The sequence below is a fragment of the Pseudophryne corroboree genome, chromosome 12 (assembly GCF_028390025.1).
Source record: "Pseudophryne corroboree isolate aPseCor3 chromosome 12, aPseCor3.hap2, whole genome shotgun sequence".
In the NCBI taxonomy this organism is placed as follows: domain Eukaryota; kingdom Metazoa; phylum Chordata; class Amphibia; order Anura; family Myobatrachidae; genus Pseudophryne; species Pseudophryne corroboree.
In genome coordinates this window covers 164,450,893-164,471,436 of record NC_086455.1, presented here as the reverse complement: position 1 = coordinate 164,471,436, position 20,544 = coordinate 164,450,893, and the positions used below count along the sequence as shown (strand labels likewise).

General features: G+C 45.1%; 1 protein-coding gene across 1 annotated transcript in view; it reads left to right on the top strand.

Annotated features, from left to right (window-relative positions):
* The window catches only part of TMX1 (thioredoxin related transmembrane protein 1), a 28,188-nt gene extending 7,923 nt beyond the window's left edge, over nt 1–20,265 (top strand). The window contains exons 3-9 of the mRNA XM_063948412.1: nt 6,678–6,723; nt 11,225–11,353; nt 12,981–13,026; nt 15,165–15,266; nt 15,538–15,607; nt 16,038–16,207; nt 18,921–20,265. Of these exons, the coding sequence (XP_063804482.1) occupies nt 6,678–6,723; nt 11,225–11,353; nt 12,981–13,026; nt 15,165–15,266; nt 15,538–15,607; nt 16,038–16,186 (542 nt within the window). The 3' untranslated portion in view covers nt 16,187–16,207; nt 18,921–20,265. The remainder of the gene's footprint in view (nt 1–6,677; nt 6,724–11,224; nt 11,354–12,980; nt 13,027–15,164; nt 15,267–15,537; nt 15,608–16,037; nt 16,208–18,920) is intronic.
* Nucleotides 20,266–20,544: the final 279 nt, after the last annotated feature.

Genomic DNA, 20,544 nt, shown 5'->3' with positions numbered 1-20,544 from the left:
GCTGGTGTGATGCTTGGCATTGCTGCCTTAGGGCGCTGAGGTCGTGGGTTCAATTCCCACCATGGCCCAAACTGTGAGGTTTGTACGTTTTAGTTGAAAGATCCTACAGATAGGAAGATTGAAACAATGATTAAATCTATGTTATCTTTATCAGGAATTTTCTACTCCCAATTCTAGCTAGCACTTGGGTCTTCATGGCCGCGGATGACTGGCTGGCACAGGTTGTATCTTGAATGCAGTCCCACGATCCATCGGAAGTCATTCAATTAGAAAAATGAGACCTTGTTAGAGTCTACTGCGCTACAATACTGTATTTCTGCCTTGACCGTGACAGCAAGACGGTCTCTTTGATTTCGGGTTTGGGAATGCCGTTTCTGACTCGGAACAGAGCTTGACGGCGATACCCTTTGAAGGTGAGTTCTTTTTGGGTCGGAATTACAGAAGAGACTACAGGGGGCAAGAGCCCTTTTCTTCCATTTGCTCCTCAGAGACCGAAGACCACGAGGTTTCGGTCCTTTCGTACACAGGACAGAGGTAGTTTCCATCCCTTTCGTTCTTTCTCCAGGTTCCCACGAAGAGAGGCATTCAGAGGTAGAGGAACACAGGCGGCTCTTAGACCAGCCAGTAAACCTGCCGACATACCTACTGCATGACGGTTAACGATCTCTGGAGGGATCAATGACGATTCGGGCTCGGTTACGGCAGTTCAAGGAAGTGTGGCTCCTGTCAAAACCAGATCTGTGGGTGACGGAGGTCATATCCAGAGATTATATGTTACATCTCGAGGAACCAATCCCATATCGTGTGTTCGTCACTCCTCTCCAAAAACGCTCCCTCCAGACGTTGAGCTCTTCTTTATGCAACAGCCACTCTCTTACTAAATGGAGTGATTCTTCTAGTTCCCTCTCAGCAGAGAGGTCGGGATTTTACTCAGGTCTTTTTCTTGTGGACAAACCGTTTCGGCCAAAAGGGTTTGAATCCATATCTCTCAACCCAAAAGTTCAGAATGGAATCCATCCATTCGATTATCGCTACATAAAACCAGGGGAATATTTGGCTTCAGTGGACGTAGAGGACGTCTACCTGCATGTTCCTATTTGGACAGGTCGTCAATCTTGTCTGAGATACGCAGTCGGTCCTTGCCATTTTCAGTTTCTCTTCCCTTTGGTCTATCCACGGCTCCTCAGGTATTCACAGGGTGTCAGCATTACTCCGTATTTAGATGATCTTTTCATCAGGACTGTCAGAGTGAATCCTTCACCAGAACTTGCGTCTCACGATAGAGACTCTATAGTCATTCAGATGGATAATAACTTTTCCACAGTCATCTTTACTTCCTTCCCAGAAAATGATATTTCTGGGATTCTTATTCGACGCTACCAACCAGAAAGCGTTTCTTCCTCACGGACAGGACCTCATCTCGAATTACAGCTAATCCGCTTGTCTGTAAAGACTCGTCGGTCGCTTCGCTGGTGGCTTCACAGCCCAATTTGACCAAAAAGGGTACCGTTCACGATTTGCTCTTGAGGGATGGTCACCACAGACGCAAGCCTCAGAGGTTGAGGGGCGGTGTTTCAGACTCCTTACTTTCAGACGTTCTGAAACAGTCGAGTCTAAGTTACAGATCAACATCTTGGAGTTGAGGGCAGTCCGGTAGGCATCCTTCGGATTCAAACCATGGTAAAGGGTAATCCAGTACGGGTTCAGCCCGACAACGCCACGGCAGTTACTTAAATAAAGGAACTCGAAACTGGACCGCCAGGAAGGCAGTCGCTCAGATTCTCACTTAGGCAAAACATTGGGTTCAGATTATACCCGTGATTCACATTCCAGGAGTCGAGACCTGGGAAGCGGTTTTCTTAAGCCGTCACACGGTGCATAAGGGAGAGAGGGGGCTTCACCAGGAGGTGTTTCTGACTCTAGTAGCCCGGTGGGGGATGCCCGATGTAGATCTGACGGCGTCTTGTCTCAACAATAAACCTCCTCTCTAAGGGTCGCGTACTCAGGACCCTTAAGCAATTCTAATCAATGAACTGACGGCGCTGTGGCACTTTCAACTGGGATATGTGTTTCCACCATTTCCACTGATTCCACGTCGGCTTCAACGCGTTCAGAGAGAAGGTCTTCCAATCATTCTGGTGGACCCAGATTGGCCACGATGACAGTGGTACACTCTTCTGCACAATAGGGTCGTCGAGGAACCATCCCGACCCTCTCTGCTCTAGATCTTATGATTCAAGGACCATGTCACCACACAGGTTTGGTCGGCTGACTTTGACGGCTTGGTTCTTGAATCCAATATTTTAAGGGGAAAAAGGTTTTTTCTCGTCCTGTTGAGTAAAGATAACCGGTGGCTTCTGGAATTTACATTGCTTGGTGTGAAAAGCGTGGTTTAACACCGGATGTGTTTAGAGTTTCCTCGTCTGTTATCCTGCATTCAGGAGGATCTCAATGAGGATCTCAGACTTCTTCACTAATGGGGTCAAGTTTCTACTTGGTCGACTCTTCTTCATAGGAGACTGGCTATCACTCCAGAAGTTCAGACGTTCCTTCAGGGAGTTCTTCGGATTCAGTCACCTTTTTTTGTTCCTCCCTGGGACTTTAACTTAGTCCTTACGGTTTTTTTTTTTTTAGAAACCTCCATTTCAACCTTTGGAATCTGTACAATTGCGGTATATAACGTTCAATGTCTTCCGATTGACAATTTCCTCCAAAAAGATGAGCATCTAAATTGGCAGCTCTTTCTTGCAGACCACCCTTGTTGGATTTTCATGATGATCGGGTGGTTCTGCGAACAAAACCTTCCTTCCTCCGAAGGTTGTGTCAGCGTTTCATCTAAATTAGGACATTGTCCTTCCAGCGTTTACTCCTCCTCCTTCCGGGGAGGATTCCCATTGGCTCTCTTAGATGTGCTTAGGGCCTTACGGATTTATTTATCTCGTACGAATTCTATCCGTCGTACGAATGCATTGTTGGTTTTTAATGGCTGCGTCCAAATGAGATTGGCCGGATTCCAAGTACACAGTGACTCGTTGGGTAACTACGACCATCACAGAGTCTTCTAATGTTTCAGTTCCTGACTCGATTCAAGCTCCTTCGACTCCAGCTATTGGAGCTTCTTGAGATGTTCGCGGGGCTGCGTCTATTGAGCAGTCGTGTAGGGCGGCGACCTGGTCGTCTGTGCATACGTTTTAAAAAGGTTTTACCGTTCTCACACTTTCGGTTTGGAGACTGCCCCTGTTGGGCGTCAAATTTGGCGGACGGCTATGCCGTCTATGTCTCCCTCCTCTCATTTGCTTGCTTTGGGAAATCCCACAAGTAATGGCGCAGCGTCCCCCAGATGGATGAAAGAGAAATAGGGATTTTTGTTTACTTACCGTAAAATCTCTTTCTCTGATTCCATCTGGGGGACGCTGCGATCCCTCCCATATGTTGTCTGGTTTAACCAGTTAATTGTTTTCGGTCTATCTCCTTTGGCTTGGCTAAACGTTAACTGAGGTGCTGGCTAGGCAGGAAGGAGATGGGAGGGGTTAGAGGGGGGAGGAGTCAGGTTTTAATAGTTCTGTGCCAAACTCCACAACCACACACCTCTAACCCACAAGTAATGGCGCAGCGTCCCCCAGATGGAATCAGAGAGAGATTTTACGGTAAGTAAACAAAAATCCCTATTTTATTAGGGGTACCTTTTCTAGTACCGAATAGTAACCCTGACAGAACCTTAACAGATAAAACCCTAGAACGCTAAGTACTGGGGAAATAATTTGGTTACAAATGACCGGCACAGTACCACGTTATCTAAGAATTTGCTTTTGTACTTTTTTGGTAATTCGTACTCTAGTGCCACTTCTTGGTAACTCTGGTACTCTAGTCAATGGCGGAACTCTGAGGCAGTGGAACCATTGGACTCCGGGTTACCAGCTGTCGGGGGCAGGAAGGAGCGGTGGTACACCTTCAAAGGAGCTGCTGAGCAATACCGGGTCTTTCTCCACACATTTCATAAGTGATCTGCTGCAGTCACAGATGTCTTTGCTGAGTAGTTCCCCTTAGTGGCCCCCCAGCAAAACCTTTAGCTGAAGAGTCTTGAAATGTCTAACAAATAGCAGAGCAGAGAGTTAGATTTGGGTGGGTTATATTGTTTCTGTGCAGGGAAAATACTCGCTGATTTATTTTTACACTGCAATTTAGATTTCAGTTTCAACACACCCCACCCAAATCTAACTCTGTCTGCACATGTTACATTTGCCCCCCCCACTACAGTGCACATGGTTTTGGCCATTGGCTAACAAATTATGCTGCGATCAGGTCTGAATTAGGCCTTAAAATAGGTTAAATGTAGGGGGGAAAAAATAATCCTGTTTTCAAAGTGTCGTTAGTGTATACAGTATGGGGGGTAATTCAGAGTTGATCGTAGATGTGGTAGATTTAGCACATCTACGATCATTTACGCTGACGTGGGGGGACGCCCAGCACAGGGCTAGTCCGTCGCACATGTCTGGCCCTCACCCCCCCCCCCCCCCCCCCCCCATATTCCCACAGGTATAAAAGCACCGCACGGCAGAGATGCTTTTGTTCCTGGTGAGTAGCTCCCTATATGCGCAGCTCCTGCATGCTGGCAGGGAGCTACCGGGTCACAGCGGCTGATTTTAGCATCTCACTGGGCTCCCAGGGTGCGCGTCCGCTGTCCATGCGCACTCCACAAAGTAATTCTGGTGTGTACAGTGGTGTAATGGTTAGCATTACTGCCTCTCAACACTGAGGTCATGGGTTAGATTCTGATCCTAACCCTGACTGTGTGGAGTTTGTATGTTCTCCCCATGCTTGCATGGGTTTCCGCCAGGTACTCCGGTTTTCTCCCACAATCTGAAAATATACTGGTAGGTTAATTGGCTCCCAGCAACAAAAATAACCCTATTGTGTAAGTGTGCGTGTACATGTGTTTAGGGCAGACTAGATGGGCTGAGTGGTTCTTATCTGCCGTCACATTCTATAATGCCTCCAGCAAATCACTGAGACCTGAGCTTTCTGTCCCAGCTAAGGTGGCGCCACCCTGAAAAGCCAAACTACTGCGAAGGGCGTTATTCAGAGATGCTTCCGCAGCAAGATCTGCATCCTTCTACTCACATGCTGGGGGCCGAACCAGCATGTGTGTGTGACGCCGACCCGCGATGCATTTGCGATTTAATTGCGAACGTATCAATTTGTGGCTGACCCCTGACCGCACTGCCCGCCTTCACTGGTCGGTGGTCCGACACAAGTTTTTATTTATTTTTTTTCAGAGCAGCCACCCTGAAAAACGGTCTGGATGCGCTTGCGTTGTCCGGACCATGCCCTATCTTCACCGTGCGGCCGCATCCCGGGTCGTGCAGACCAGGTGGACGCAGCCACTGAATGCAAACGCAGCGGCTGCGTCCATCTCTGAATACGGCCCTACGTCGTTAACAACTCCCAGAGATATTTCCATTTGCACAAATGCTTACAAACATGGACATTGCTGTCCACCATGATTTAAAGATATCCGCCATTTTTAAAGGAAAGCGTGTGAAAGAAAAATATTTGGGTTTGAACTATTGTCATATAATTTTTTTTTTTTATTATTATTTTTATAAATGGTCACGCAAACTCTCTCGATGCATTGATTAGTGGCGGTAGAACAGTGTATCAGGACTTCCATACATATCTGCTCCTAATTATAATTATTGATTTCCCTCCTGGCTAGATTATTGCAGCAACTATTCATCCCTTCCTATTAATTCTGTTGCGCAGAAGTCATCATTTCTTTTTTGTCAGCGCGGTATCTACCTCTCCTCATGGCTGGTAAAACGGTGAGCGACTGCGCCTGACTAGCATGATGTGTACGGGTTCTGAAGTTTGATAGGCTGTTGCTTAATGAAGTCAGAAACCACAACAATGCGGGGGATGCAGTCAATTTACCTCCAATCGAAATCCCGACAGCAATTGACCAACGGTCAAAATACCGACAAGGTCAAAATACCGACATTTAAAATACCGACAAGGTCAAATTACTGACATGTAAAATGCCGACATGAGTTTTTCATGTTTCCCCCCCCCCCCCCCCCCCCCCCCCCCCCCATTGAAACCGACTTGTTCATACTTTACCATACCAGTAGACCTGGAGGGGGAATATAATAGTGTGCCGAGCGCAGTGAGGCACCGCGCCCGAAGCATGGCGAGCGTACGTGGTACACTTATTTGGTGTCCATGTCGACATACACACAAAAACAATGAAACTGCATGTCGGCATTTTAAATGTCGGTATTTTGGCCATGTTGGGATTTTGACCGTCTGTCAATTGCTGTTGGGATTTCGACCGTCTGGATTTTGATTGGAGGTATTTCATACCGATCCCCAATGCGGAAGCACTCGCCCTCAATATAGATTGTATCCCTCATCTAATCACATTTTCCATTTAATTTGTGTATTTATTACAAGCGCACATCCTGGGTGAATAAAGATTATACAATACAGCTACAGACGAGACTCTTCCCCTGTGCAGTGCTGTGTCCGGTGACTACACCATCCACACTTGGTTATATCGCTGACCACACGCAGATAATTACCGGTTGATGTGACGTGTCTTCCCCTGCAGCAGTGAGATAGGGGATGTGCTTCATGTGATTACACAGCAAGAAATAGAATTCTCTCTTCTTGTCTTACAGGTCTGAGTGGCCGGTTCATCATTACAGCACTGCCTACAATATACCAGTAAGTGTCAATAAGCAGAGAGCACCTTGCATTCGCTGTAACCTGTATATACTCACTGTGACCTGTGTATATAACATCAAAGCTTTCACATTGCGTTAAGTATCCTACGTGATGGTCTTACCCTCTCCTCTCTGTAGGAACCCAGCAATAAGTCGCAGCTTTGGTCAGTATTGTTGGGAAACTGAAAGTACTAACAAGTCATTTTATTTGTGGGAGAAAATTCCTAAAAGCCCCTTTATAGTGGATATTACGTAGCTCATTAAAACTATATAGTCTCGTATTAACAGATGTGTCCTATTACACCTATTCCTGTAACACAATATTGCGCTATTCCTGTGTATGCGGATTATACACTATGGGGGTCATTCTGAGTTGATCGTAGCTGTGTTAAATTTAGAACAGCTACGATCATCCTCCCAGACATGCGGGGGGGGACGCCCAGCACGGGGCTAGTCCGTCCCGCATGTCAGTCCGGCCCCACCGCACAAATACAAAAGCATCGCACAGCGGCGATGCTTTTGTATTTGTGCAGTAACTCCCGGCCAGTACAGCTCCTGCGGCTGGCCGAGAGTTGATCGTCACTGCCACTGGCCGCAACGGCTGCGAGAGACGTCATGCAGCCGCCGCAGCCCCCCCCCCAACAGTCCGGCGACGCCTGCGTTGGCCGGACCGCACCCCATAAACGTCGGCTTAACTCCACCGTCCAGCCCCCTCCCACCCTGCGACCGCCTCTGCCTGTCAATCAGAAGCAATCTCTACTGAACGACGGACTTCGGCCGTCCAGCATGCGCCGGCGCACTGCGGCACATGCGCAATTCCAACCCGACCACTGCGCTGCGATAAACTGCAGCGAGCGATCAAGTCGGAATGACCCCCTAGGTACTTAGGGTTAGTTTCTTATCGCAAAGGTCATGGTATAAAGTTTCAGATCGAGCATAAGGATGCATAGCTGATGTGACTTGTATGGGACCTGTATTGTGTATCGGACCTGTATACCAGGTCAGCATCCCGACGCTGGGATACTGAAGGTTAGGATTTGTCTGGGGGGGGTATAGGTTTGTGCGCTGCGTGGTGGACGGGTGTTAGGTTTAGGCTCTAAGGGGGAGGGTTAGGCTGCGGAAAGGGAGGTAGAATACTTACCTCACCCCTGTTGGGATTGTGAACATCGGGATATCAGCGTCGGTACTGTGACCAACGCAGGCGTGTCCAGACCGTTGGGGGAGGGGGGACGCGCGTCGGCTGCGTGACATCACACGCAGCCGCTGCGACCCAGACAGCAACAAGTAGCTCCCTGCCAGCCGCATGAGCTGCGCTGGGCGGGAGTTACTCTTCAAGTACAAAAGCATCGCCGCTGTGCGATGCTTTTGTACTTGTGGGGGGGGGTCGGGCCTGACATGCGGGGCGTGCTAGCCCTGTGCTGGGCGTATCCCCCGCATGTCAGGGAAGCTGATCGTAGATGTGCTAAATTTATCACATCTACGATCAGGTCTGAATCCCCCCCGTGTGCAGTATTTTTTACTCCACTTTCCCCTCCATTGTGCTACGTTTTCTACTACGTTTTCTACAGTTTTGCTTATAGTGTATTAGCTACTTAGTAATTTGGCGCAGCTACGTAGCAGAGTCCGTGGTGCGATAGACAGGGTTATTTGAGGGTAGGTGTATGTGGACACATCTGTATTTGTGTCACAACGGCAGAGGCAGATTTCCTTTATTACTAGACTGTTGCTGAGTTTGTCCCCGTCCTCTTATTTCCGAAATGGCGGCAGTGAGAGAGGACAGAATATCATTGAAACGCATGTAAGGGACTAATATGTACAAAGGGGCAGATGTATTAACTTGGTGAAGGCATAAGGAAGTGATAAACCAGTGATAAGTGCAAGGTGATAAACGCACCAGCCAATCAGCTTCAATATGTAAATTAACACTTAGGAGCTGATTGGCTGGTGCGTTTATCACCTTGCACTTATCACTGGTTTATCACTTCCTTATACCATCTCGAGATTACTACATCTGCCCCATGGTTTCCTATACCTTAGAATTTGGACATGTGAAATGTTTTACAATGTATCATGTGTGTGGCAGCTAATCACTGGAAAATGTCTATGTAAAAACTGAAAACCATCTTGAGATATTAGCATTCTAATTATTCCCAGGTCATTTTATTAAAAGCAATGTATGGCTGACTTTATTCTAGATGAATCCGGATGCCGGGAGATAGCTCTATCCCTAACTATCCAGCTTACACAGCAAATAAAAGCATCATTAAAGTTGAAAGATGGTGTAAATATCTGAGAATTTTAACAAGCAAGGAGATTACAATGAAAAAGATATTGGGGTCGATTCAGACCTGATCGCTAGCCTGCGTTTTCGCACATTGGGCAATCAGACACAAACTGCGCATGCGTATGCGCCGTAATGCGCAGGCGCGTCGCACGGATACAAAGCGGATCGCCGCTCAACGATGGGTTTGTGCGACCGACTGATCCGTTCGCACAGGCGATCGCAAGGAGATGGACAGGAAGAAGGAGCTTGTGGGTGGCAACTGACCGTTTTCAGGGAGTGCCCGGAAAAACGCAGGCGATCCTGACTGTTGTATCTAAGAAGATAGTTTATGTGCATTAGCTAGATGAGGTAGTGTACCTTAGAGAATCTGGCTGTACAGATCAACATGTGATCAGGAAGTAGAAGTATTACCAATAAGAAATAAAATATATAATCTTCATACTGCATGATTCATTGAAATAAAGAAATGTACATCAGGATATAACAATGACATAATTTCCGGTCCCGGACAGGTTGAAGTGATCGCAGCGGCTGAGTAAGTCCTGGGCTGCGCAGAGACTGCACAATATCTGTTTGTACAGCTCTGCTACACATGCGATCGCACACTTGCACAGCTAAAATACACTCCCCTATGGGCGGTGACTATCCAATCGCAGGGCTGCAAAAATTGCTGCCCAGCAATCAGGTCTGAATTACCCCCATTGTTGGCATCTATACCCTACGCACTTCGCAAGACTTGGAAGAAATCTAGCTTACAATTCATCTGTCTCTTTATACAATAACATCTTCACACATTTCTTGATCCTACAGTATACTATAATCCTTCGCATATAATCATCCTTCACAGAACTTACCTTCCCCCTCCTGTCTCCTCCAGAACTTCTTTTTTTTTTTCTGCTCCCCATGGTGGGTATTACAGTGTTTATAGTTCTCCCTTCACAGAGCAAACTCCCCTGCGCCACATCCTGGCATGCTAACAGAACTGTCCTCACGTAAGGTAGTACAGTATAAATATCTTAGTTGGCGATGCCCTTTAATTACTGATGAACTTTAAGGGCAGTCCTGTATGTTTGGCAACATTGGGTCTGTATCGTCCCCTTTATCAGTCATCCAGGTTTTCTTCTTGCACTGCAAGAGCACAAATACTATGACGGCTAATGTGTATGTAATAGTTTTGCCTTGACATGACTGATAGAATTACCTTCAATGCTTATAGAGGTTCTGAGTGCGAGCTCAGGCACAGTGCTAAACCTGGATTGTTACATTGTTACATTGAATTTGAAGGTCAGATCTGTTTGGCAGGTTCTGAATTACAGGACGTTAAAATATCAATTTGCAGATCTCTCCCAAGCTGACTTTGGACCATATAGAGCTATAACTATTGAAGAGGTAAAGGTCAGCAATTCCACTCTTGTGTTTCAGCATGAGGTCAAGTTTTAATATGACTATGCTTGAAAGTAGTGACCCTGCATTACACATTCATGTCCTGCAATGCGGAGCGCTGCGTAAATTACACATTCATGTCCTGCAATGCGGAGCGCTGCGGTAAATTACGCTGCTGATTATGTTCATGATCTGCTCAGTGTTGGTCCATGTCCAGCTAAAGTCATTCAAATGTCTTTTATGCCCCTTTCACACCGCACAAATAACCCGGTATGGACCCGTCATTGCCAGGTCGACACGGGTCAGCGTGCGGTGTGACGGGGCATAGCCGGAATCCCGGGTCGCTTGACCCGGCAATTCAGCCTGGGAATAAAGCAGTGTTATTCCCGGGTTGAATACCGGGTCAGTGGCTGCGTAAACGGGCTCCCGGACGATGCTTTTCGGTGACCCGTTTACTACAGCGATGGAGAGGTGGCGCGGAGATGATCTCATCTCCCAGCGTCGGCTCTGCCCCCCGCCGCTATGGCAACCCGCCCGGCATATTGCCGGGTCAGGGTAGCCAGCGGCAACGTCCAATGCCGGATCCCACCCGGGAAGGACCCGTTTCCAATTCCCGGGTGGGATCCGGCATTGGCGGTGTGAAAGGGGTATTATTTATTCTGTCGTGTCTAGTTGCAACAATGAATGAATTTAGCGGAAACATTCCCCATAGTTTCCAAGGTTCAATTCTATTTTCTCAACAATTGTTACTGTGTGTAAATAACTAATGCATCCCCAATGTGGCGTGTTGCACATCTTCATGCGTCATCTCGTTCTCTTACTGTCTTCATTTCAGCTGTAAAGACGGCATTTTCCGCAAGTACCAGGGTTCTAGGACACACAAGGAGTTCATCAGCTTCATCAATGAGAAGGAGTGGGAAGATCTGGAACCGGTATCCTCTTGGTTTAGTCCGGACTCCCTATTGTGAGTGGGTGGAGCGTTCTGATTTCATTATGACCACAATGGTTTATGAGCTATTAAGGTGCAAAATTTTCAGTGACGCAAACCACCCAGTCAGGCACAAGCTTTCATTCTCGAACACCACTAGACAGGTGTAAGCTGTTTGCTGATTGGATGCTGTGTTTCAGTGTAAATTCAGTAGTGTTGGCAAATGATAAACTCTGTGTACCTTGCACAGAGTCCAGAGGCGGGTGATTAAACTAATCAGAGGAATGGAGACGCTGAAATACCAGGAAAGACTTGCAAGGCTAGGCATGTTTACACTGGAAAAGAGGAGATTAAGAGGGGACATGATCAACATTTATAAATATATAAGGGGACAATAAACAGAGCTAGCGGGGATCTGTTTTTAGTAAGATCGACACAGAGAACACGTGGACACCCACTTAGGTTAGAGGAGAGGAGATTCCGCACACACAGGCGAAAAGGTTTTTTTCACAGTAAGGACTATGAGTTTGGAATTCCCTGCCTGAGAGAGTAGTAACGGCGGACTCTGCCAACATTTTTAAGAATGGGCTGGATACATTCCTAATGGATAAGGATATACAGGGTTATGGTGCATAGATCACACGCTATAGTTATAAAAAAGAGGAATAAATATAATGGCTGACTTTAGCACAAGTTAGAATTAGTCCTGAAAATAATACAGCATAGGAGGCCACAAATAGGATGATTGGACTTGATGGAAAAGTTGTCGTTTTTTTTTTTGTTTTTTTCCCCCAACCACAGAAACTATGTTGCTATGTGTGTTGCATACTGTTCGTTCCATTCCCAAGTATTTAACCACTTAACGGACAATTTCGTCCCCAAAAACATGCTCAGAAATAGTCGGGTTTTTTGAGGGAATTAGGTGAAGAACATGAATTTAACCTAACCCAAAATGATTTTGGTAAAAAAAAATATATATATAATTATTATTATTATTATTATTATTTATTTTTTTTTTAAATATTTGTAAAAAATAATAATAATAAAAAGGCCCCCTACCTAAAAAACAACATCGGAACATTGAGCGGCACTCCTGGAAACAAAGCAACATTTGTTTTAAACAGTGGAAACAGCTGCCAGGTACACGGAGTGGTGGTGGGGGGGGGGGGGGGAGCTGGGCGCTTGATTTTCACAGGTGGTCCTGCCGTGCTGACCAATCAGCAATGATTGGCAGCATGGCAAAAACTGGGGGTGGGGGGGGGGGGGTGCGGGAAGGCAGAGGGACCTCTGACCGGTTCCTTTGAGAGCAGCAGAGGACCAGGTCAGATAAAGCACCTGCTGGTGTGATTGCATCTGATGCCACCATGCCAGGCAAGTGGTTAAATACAGAGGAAATCTGAAACGTGTCTCTGTTTGGATCCACTATATTTGGGTGGGTTTGGATCTCTAATCATCCGTAACCGCACATCTCTACTTGTAACGAGTTAGGAGTTGGTTAATTGGTATTTTATCTCTCTCCACGTTATCACTCTCCAAGCTTTGATATTTCTTTTTATGTCTTTGTTATTGTAAGTTCCATTTCTGGGTGACCAGCTCCTCTCCCCCCAATCTGTGTCTCGGCATGCGGTCTCCCATTGCATTAATGTATTGTGTTTCTTTCCAGAATGAGCGGCATGTCTGCCTTGTTCCAGCTGTCCATGTGGATTCGGGTACGTGGTTCAGTATTCCTACAGTGCATGCAGTCCTGCAGAGCGCTGGTTACTGTCACTCACATATGTAACATACCGTATATACTCATTTTACCACAAAAACCTGGGAAAACCTATTGACTCGAGTATAAGCCTAGGGTGGGAAATGCAGCTCTAGCCGTACACAGCCCTCCTACTGCCAGATATGCCCCCACAGTGCCAGATATGCCCCCCTCCCCAAGTGCCAGTTACAACTTACCCTCCGCCGCTCCCGCGCTGTTTTGTGAAGGAGGGACACGGAGGGCACAGCGCGCGCCTCTCCTGTGTCCCTCCTGCGTCTCCAGCAGCAGCGGCATGTGTGTTAAATTAAGTGCCGGTTCGTGAGCCAATCAGAGCTCACGAACGGGTACTTCATTTAATAGACCCGCCGCTGCCACCAGAGATGCAGGAGGGACACAGGAGAGGCGCGCGCTGTGCCCTGCGTGTCCCTCCTTCACACTGACTCGAGTATAAGCCGAGGGGACTTTTTCAGCACACAAAAAAGTGCTGAAAAAGTCGGCTTATACTCGAGTATATACGGTATATATTTATGGCACACAGAAATTTTCATATATAATAAAATGTGCAGTACGTGTTTCATCTCCTGGATCTGCTGCCTTTTGTGTGGTCTTTTCAGCTAATGTTATTTTAATATATTAATGCCTATATTGTTCAGTAGTCTTATACTACATACAACGTGCTATATATGTGACTTCATATACAGTAGCATCAGTGCTCATCAGCAAGAACCTGTGCACTGTAAGGAGTAATGCGTTCTTATAGTTTATACTTGTAGACCTTTCAGCTCTACAGTTTCAGAACTTATTTCCTGGCACTTGGGCTCTTTGGAGAGTTGTCATACTTGTCTAACCTGTATAAAGTTCCTGTTCTGTACAACGGTCATACCTAAAGTATAAATGCCTATAGGCTGTAAGATAGCGAGCAGGGCCCTCCTACCTCATTGTCTGTTATTACACCGGCCAGTTTTAAGCGCTTGGTTTCTGCTTCCTAACTGTAAGAGGGATAAACACTATCGATCATAAGTTTTAGAACTCCACCAATTTTCTGGTGTTTAATGAAATGTAAGCAATTCATATCCAGTGAATGACCTGAAACAGTACGAAGGTAAAGCAGTAAACCGCTGGAGCGTAAAAAAAAAAAGAAATTTAGGTTAGCAAAATCTGGAAAAAAGAAAATTTCAGAGTACTAAAAGTGGCCTTTTTCAGGAAGCAAGTAATGGAATAAGAACAATAAGCCAGAGGTTGCCCAGGCCATGAAGCCCCGCCAGGGGGCTACCGAGGTCTGGAAGAAGGTCTTATGGACTGACTATTTAAAATGTGAAATCTCCATCACGCAGGGTTTTTGTACGCTGCAGAGTTTGTGGAAGGATGATTCCTCTGTGTTGGGGTGTAAATGCATGTATTATTTTGCATGCAGGTTAAATATTGGCTGCTTTTGTATGTAGCCCTCACATGCTGGGCAGCTTTATTTTACACTGCATTTTAGATCTGATGTTGGACACGCCCCTCCCAAATCCAACTCTCTGTTCGTTACTCTCCCCCCGTGCAGTGCAGCCTGGTGTTACCACAGTTACTTGCTCTTTTATGCTTTGTTGCCTGGGCACACATCTTGTACACCTTTTTTTAGTACTACCTCCCTTTGTGTCTATGATACCATTATGCAGTGGCTGAAGATCTGACATTCATCTTGTGCGCCACTATGTGATTGGATGATTATATATTTGCATTAATAAGCAAATGTACCTAATAAAGTGGCCTCTGAGCCGTAAAGCCATGAGACTCAAAAATTCAAAAAATTCCAATGTGATATGATGGTAGAATACGCTGTTCAGTGTTACCCTGACATTCCCCTGCAACTCTTACTCCATCAGACAGCTGGAGCTGCTCCCACATATAAGAGAACATCTTGGTGGGACATCATACAGGGCAGAATTAGATGCTCCCACCAAACCTTTTCTGCCGTATGTGGTTACTGTGCACTGATAGTAAGAAATGAAGTCGGGAACTGTCTGCACATGGCTTTTATTTCTGCTTTACGTTAGATACCTGCAGCGGTCACACCGCATTGTGTCTTTACTGGTTGTGTGTATGTCTTTGCAGTACTGCCACAATTATTTTGTGGAGGACATCGGTCTGCCGGTCTGGGGGTCCTACATCGTATTCGGATTGCTGACTCTGCTCTTAGGGCTGGTTTTGGGCCTGGTAAGTTGACGATATTTTCATACCGCGAGTAAGTAAGCTAGGGTATACGTTTTATTTGCCGGCGGTCAGGATGGGATCCTGACAGCTGGCACTGCCGGCAGCCGGAATACCAATGAACAGGAATAGAACCTGTTGCAAGCCACAGAGACCGCAAGTAGATGCTTTGCGCTCACCCTGCTGCCGGCCGCCGGTAAATCATACTGAATCCGTAAGATAGAAGTAGATGCATTATAGATCTATACTCATCGTTTCTGCTTATTCTCTATTGCAGATACTGGTGTTTGTGGCAGATTACCTTTGTCCAACAAAGCGACAGCGGCCGCAGGGATTTATGTACCCCAGTGAGTGCTTGTTGGTGTCTCATTTTTGTTTTGCTGGTGTTATTGTCAGAGAGAGGATGAGCATCCGCTGTCTCGTCTTGCAGATTAATTTTGATCATTCAACCGATCCTTCAGCCAGCGCAGTCGTGTGCTATTGTGGCTGTAATGACTGAAAAGTGTCGATTGCTGTTTTACTGCAGTTCATCCACCCAGCTTATATATTGATTATCTTCATTCACACAGGGAAGATAAACACAATAAGCTGTTTTATAATAGTCTGTGCAGGCTATTTGCGGTTTCCTTATTAAATGTCAATAGTTTTAACGCGTTGCATTGAAGAAAAGAGACCGGTGTTCTTCCCAAACTCGGTCCTTACTTCTTGTTTTGGTTCCGTTATTCACGATGCGCCGTTTCTCTCTACGCTCTGACTACTGCTTACATTTTGTTTCAGAAAAACTGACCCCGGAAGCAGCCAAGTTATTAAAAGAGCTGGAGGTAGAGCAGAACGAAGAGGAAGATTCAGATGATGATGAAGGTGACGAAACGCCGGAAGATGACGCCCCGAAGGACAATCTACGGAAACGTGTTGTGAAGTCTTAAATTTTGCCTCTGTTTTAACAGGTTAATTTTCTTCTAAATATTTCACGTCTAAAATGAAAAGGTTTCTACATTACTCAATTACCTGCGGTGTTAGAACTATTCAGTTAGCTGGCGGTTTCCCGGTAACGCGCTTACCCATATCTATTGATATCTTTTGATATCCTAGCGCATTACACCCCAGAGGGTGAATTTAACTTGCTTTGAAAAATCCTTGTTAAGTGTAGGGATGCAGGACCTAATTGAATAGGTCTGGGCTGCCTATAAGATGTGGCTATGTGGCTAATTAAATCTACCCTACTGCTGTGTTTTTTTTTTTTTTTTTTTTTACATAGAGAAGTGTAACCATGTAATGCCATAATTCCTGAATACTTTTAGGAGTATTCAATGATCCCCAATAGCCGTCACATATCAGGGATTATGTTATGCCTGAGAATTAGACCATGTTGAGAATTAGAGGCACGCGAAACAAAATCCAGATAGCCAGCCCTTAGAACCCCGTATCCTGGATCACATGTGTTTTCGCCCGAAAAGGAGTGATTTTTTGGCTGAAAAAAAAGGGCTATTATTGGATAGCTTATAATGACCCTCGGACTAATACGGGGGGTGCGGGGTGTTTTTTGGCGTGTGTTTTTTGGTGTGTGTTTGTTTTTTAGGGGAAAAAAAAAATTAGAGCTTGTATTTAAAATACAATAGAAAGCTGCATCCGTTATAGTTTATACTAGGTGCACTTTTTAGTTGCAATACATTTAATAGCCTGGCAGTGGCGCTGTTCAGAAAGGCTTGCTGTTGGGTAGCTTGCACAGGCTGGGGTAAATAAATGCACATTGGTAGCGGTCACATGAAAGGGTGCTCTGTGCTTCTGTCTTTTGAATAGAGGGATTTTTGATGAAAATCTTTAGGAAGACTTTAATGGACTATTCCATAGAAAATACTAAACTACAATTGAACTTGTATAAAATAGAAAATAACACAAATATATTTAAAAGTTTAATAAGTATTTACAAGCAGAAGAGTTTTAGTTAAAGCCGTTATTAGGAGGATTTTTACGGGTGTGGTATGTTGGGTAGATTAGACTAGGTCGACATGAGTTGTTGTTTTTTTACTTTTTCTGGTGTCGTTTTCACCGTACAGTGACCGGGAACCCCAATTAGTGCACCGTGTCCCCTTGCTTGGCTCTCTTCATTCGCCATGCTTTGGGCAAGGTGCCTCGTCCCCCTACCGCTGCGCTTGGCACAGGTTACCGTTCCCAGTTGTAGTCCATGTGGATCATAAAGTATGAAAAAGTTCAAAAAATGTGAAAAACTCATGTCGACCTAGAACCCATGTCAACTGACTTACTGTCGACCTAAAGACCGGATCCCGATTTTTACGCAAGTCTCTGTGCACAGCGGTACATGTGCGTATCAGTAGTAAGTATACAGTACATGATTAACGTTGGCTGTAATTTATGTGCAGAAGGGAACTTGCTTTTATCTTGGTGCAGGCTTAATAATCTGAACCAAGAAGTAACTTTAACATTTACTGATATTTCATTTTGAAACAAGTGATAATGTGGGATCAGCCTGGTTTACCAGTAATACACTGAGCTGGCGATCCACAAATTTCATGCATTCTCTGTGACTACTTGGCGTGCGTATAGTTAATGATGCAGGTTGCGTCATCTGGGTGACTTCCCTAAACATTTTATCCAATACGTTTTGTCACATAATCGGTCTGTCATCCCGTCAGAAATGTTCAGTACTTCTTTTAATACTCCTAAGTGGACTGTTCCTCTAGACCAGAGATTCCCAACCGGGATCCTCAAGTACCCCCCAACAATTCATGTTTTCCAGGTCTCCTCACAGGATTGCAAGTGAAATAATTTGCTCCACCTGTGGGTCTTTGAAACTGTCAGTGATTAATGAGTACAGCTGTTCAACTGCTAGGTGACCTGGAAAACATGAACTGTTGGGGCTACTTGAGGACCGAGTTTGGAAACCAATGCTCTAGACCAAGCATGTGCAAACGGCAGACCTCCAGCTGTTGCCCAGACACAGTTTGTTTTTTTGTCAGAGAATGCTAAAGTTGTGTCAGGGCATGCTGGGATGTGTAGTTTCTCAACAGCTGGAGGGCCGCAGTTTGGACATGCCTGCTCTAGACAGTTGAAAAGAAGTTGGCTGAAATACAGGGCTGTGAATGTGGATTTGTGCATGTGTAAGTACTGGTGATACATGGTATTACGCACAATTACATACAGAGAAATAGCAGCATTACGCACAATGCAACCCTCTGTTACTGCAAGTAGCCTGTTTGATTCAAGCGAGTCCTAAATTTTTACTGTCCCCTGGGAAATGGGAGTAGTCATTCCTCCCTGTGACTCTAGTTCTCTCCCGGATAGTTGCGCTATAGTATTTTTAAAGACAAGTCAATAATATCATCAACGTACCCAAACCAGGATTTAATGTATACAGTATACTATTCCAAATCGCAGCCTGTTCATATTCCACCGTAAGAATGTTGGTGATATAAACACCTGGAGCTGAAATGTGGCACTAAAGTAAATAGGGACAAAATAATTAGGGACTATCATATAATGACCACAGAAGTGACATGGTAGATACACACCCAAAAGTACATATGAGACTGCATCGGTATAGCTTCAGATTACGGGTACACCCGTTACAGTACTTGGGCACGTCTGAATATTATAACCAACGTATCAGTGTGTCATTGGCTGTTTTTTTTTTTTTATCAGTCTGAAAAGGACGCGGTGTAACAGGTCCTTGTGGTTCAAGCAACGTTTTCAGCACCAACGTGACTCCTCTTCCCCCGTCACCCAGAAATAATCGCCTGCTCCCATCCGGTTCCTGTGGATTATCTGTATTCCAGGCCGGGATCGCCGTTCTTCCTGTGTGTTCCTGACTCTCAGACCGTGCTGGCCCATCTTCCTAGCTGATGGCTACAACTTTGTGCTGCATTCGGGAGACGAGCTTGCATGTTTGTTCGCAATTTCTTTTCATTTTTATTCGGTCACTCCAGTATTAATACAGGAAGGTTTCTTTGTACGCTACAATGCTTCAGCGATGTTTCCCCTGCACGGGATGGATGGATTTCCCTGCGTACAAACCCGTGTGTCAAGGATTTCCTGTGTCCAGAATTCAAACGAGCAAGTTCCTATCCGTATAAGTTAACATACTCGTACATTAATTCGCCACCTATAGTGGTTTGCGGGGCTCACATTCGCTAATAAGTAGGCAGAACTTTGAATAATGTGAGAAATATATTTTATTATACGGCTGTTTTACATGATTTCCTTAGCAGTGTCTCAAGGTTTCATCCCAGCAGGTAGTAGTAGTACCTTCTGTGTATTTGCGCATCCTCTAGAAAATGAATTCCTATCAGTGCAGTAGCATGGTCCGTATTTCTGACATAAGTCACATGGGTCCTTATTACAGGGGAAAAGGGATGAGAAGGGGCGGTATATGACTGAAAACGAATAAAGCACTAACTGTATAAACCCCTAACAACCAGTCCTTTTACTGCCGCTTAGAAACACTGAAGAAAGCACACTTCTGATTGGGTGATACAATTTGTTAGGTTTGTCATTTGCACAGTTACTTTTGCATCCATTTCTATAGATTCTCCATGTAGTGTGGTCATCAGAATAGCAGGGTTCCGTGGAAACCATTTTGATTTGTTTCTGTTACCTTTTTATTTATTTTTTTATTTTTTTGTTCCTTTAATTTGGTTGTGGGATTTCATAGTGTTATGTAGTTAAACAAGACCTGTTTCTTCAACCCCAACCTGTAATCCCCACGGTCCAGTGTTTCCCAGCCTGCTGCAAAGAACAGGGTTCAACGGTAAGGGACCAAAAATCCTCTAATTGTTGACTGTGCAAACAGCCACTATGCATACGGAACATTATCCTATATTTGAGAAAAAGGAATAGGAATATCGGAACTGGCCGTCTCAGTAAATGGAAAGTTTCTGTGCTTTGTAAAAGCAAATGTCCTCGCCGTGTAAGATAGTTTTACCGAAAACATATTTTGTATTTTTGTAACAGGCTGGAATACGAGTAATAAACTTTTTTTTTTTTTTTTTTTGCTTTTCTGTGGTTTGTTTTTTTAAAGCAACAAAAAACATGTATAGTGGAACTCTATCAGCCCACCAATCACAGCTGAAAGATATAAAATGCAACAGTGGCTCCTCCCACACTTATTTGCAAGAATAATAATAAAGAAAAAGAATAGTTTACGTTAAGCGCCGTCACCTCTCTTGGACAATCGTTGCATCCATGTACATAAAAATAATACCTAGAAAAACATGATCGATTAATTGACGTCGAGTGGAAGTATTAATCTGAGACATGCGTATTTCTG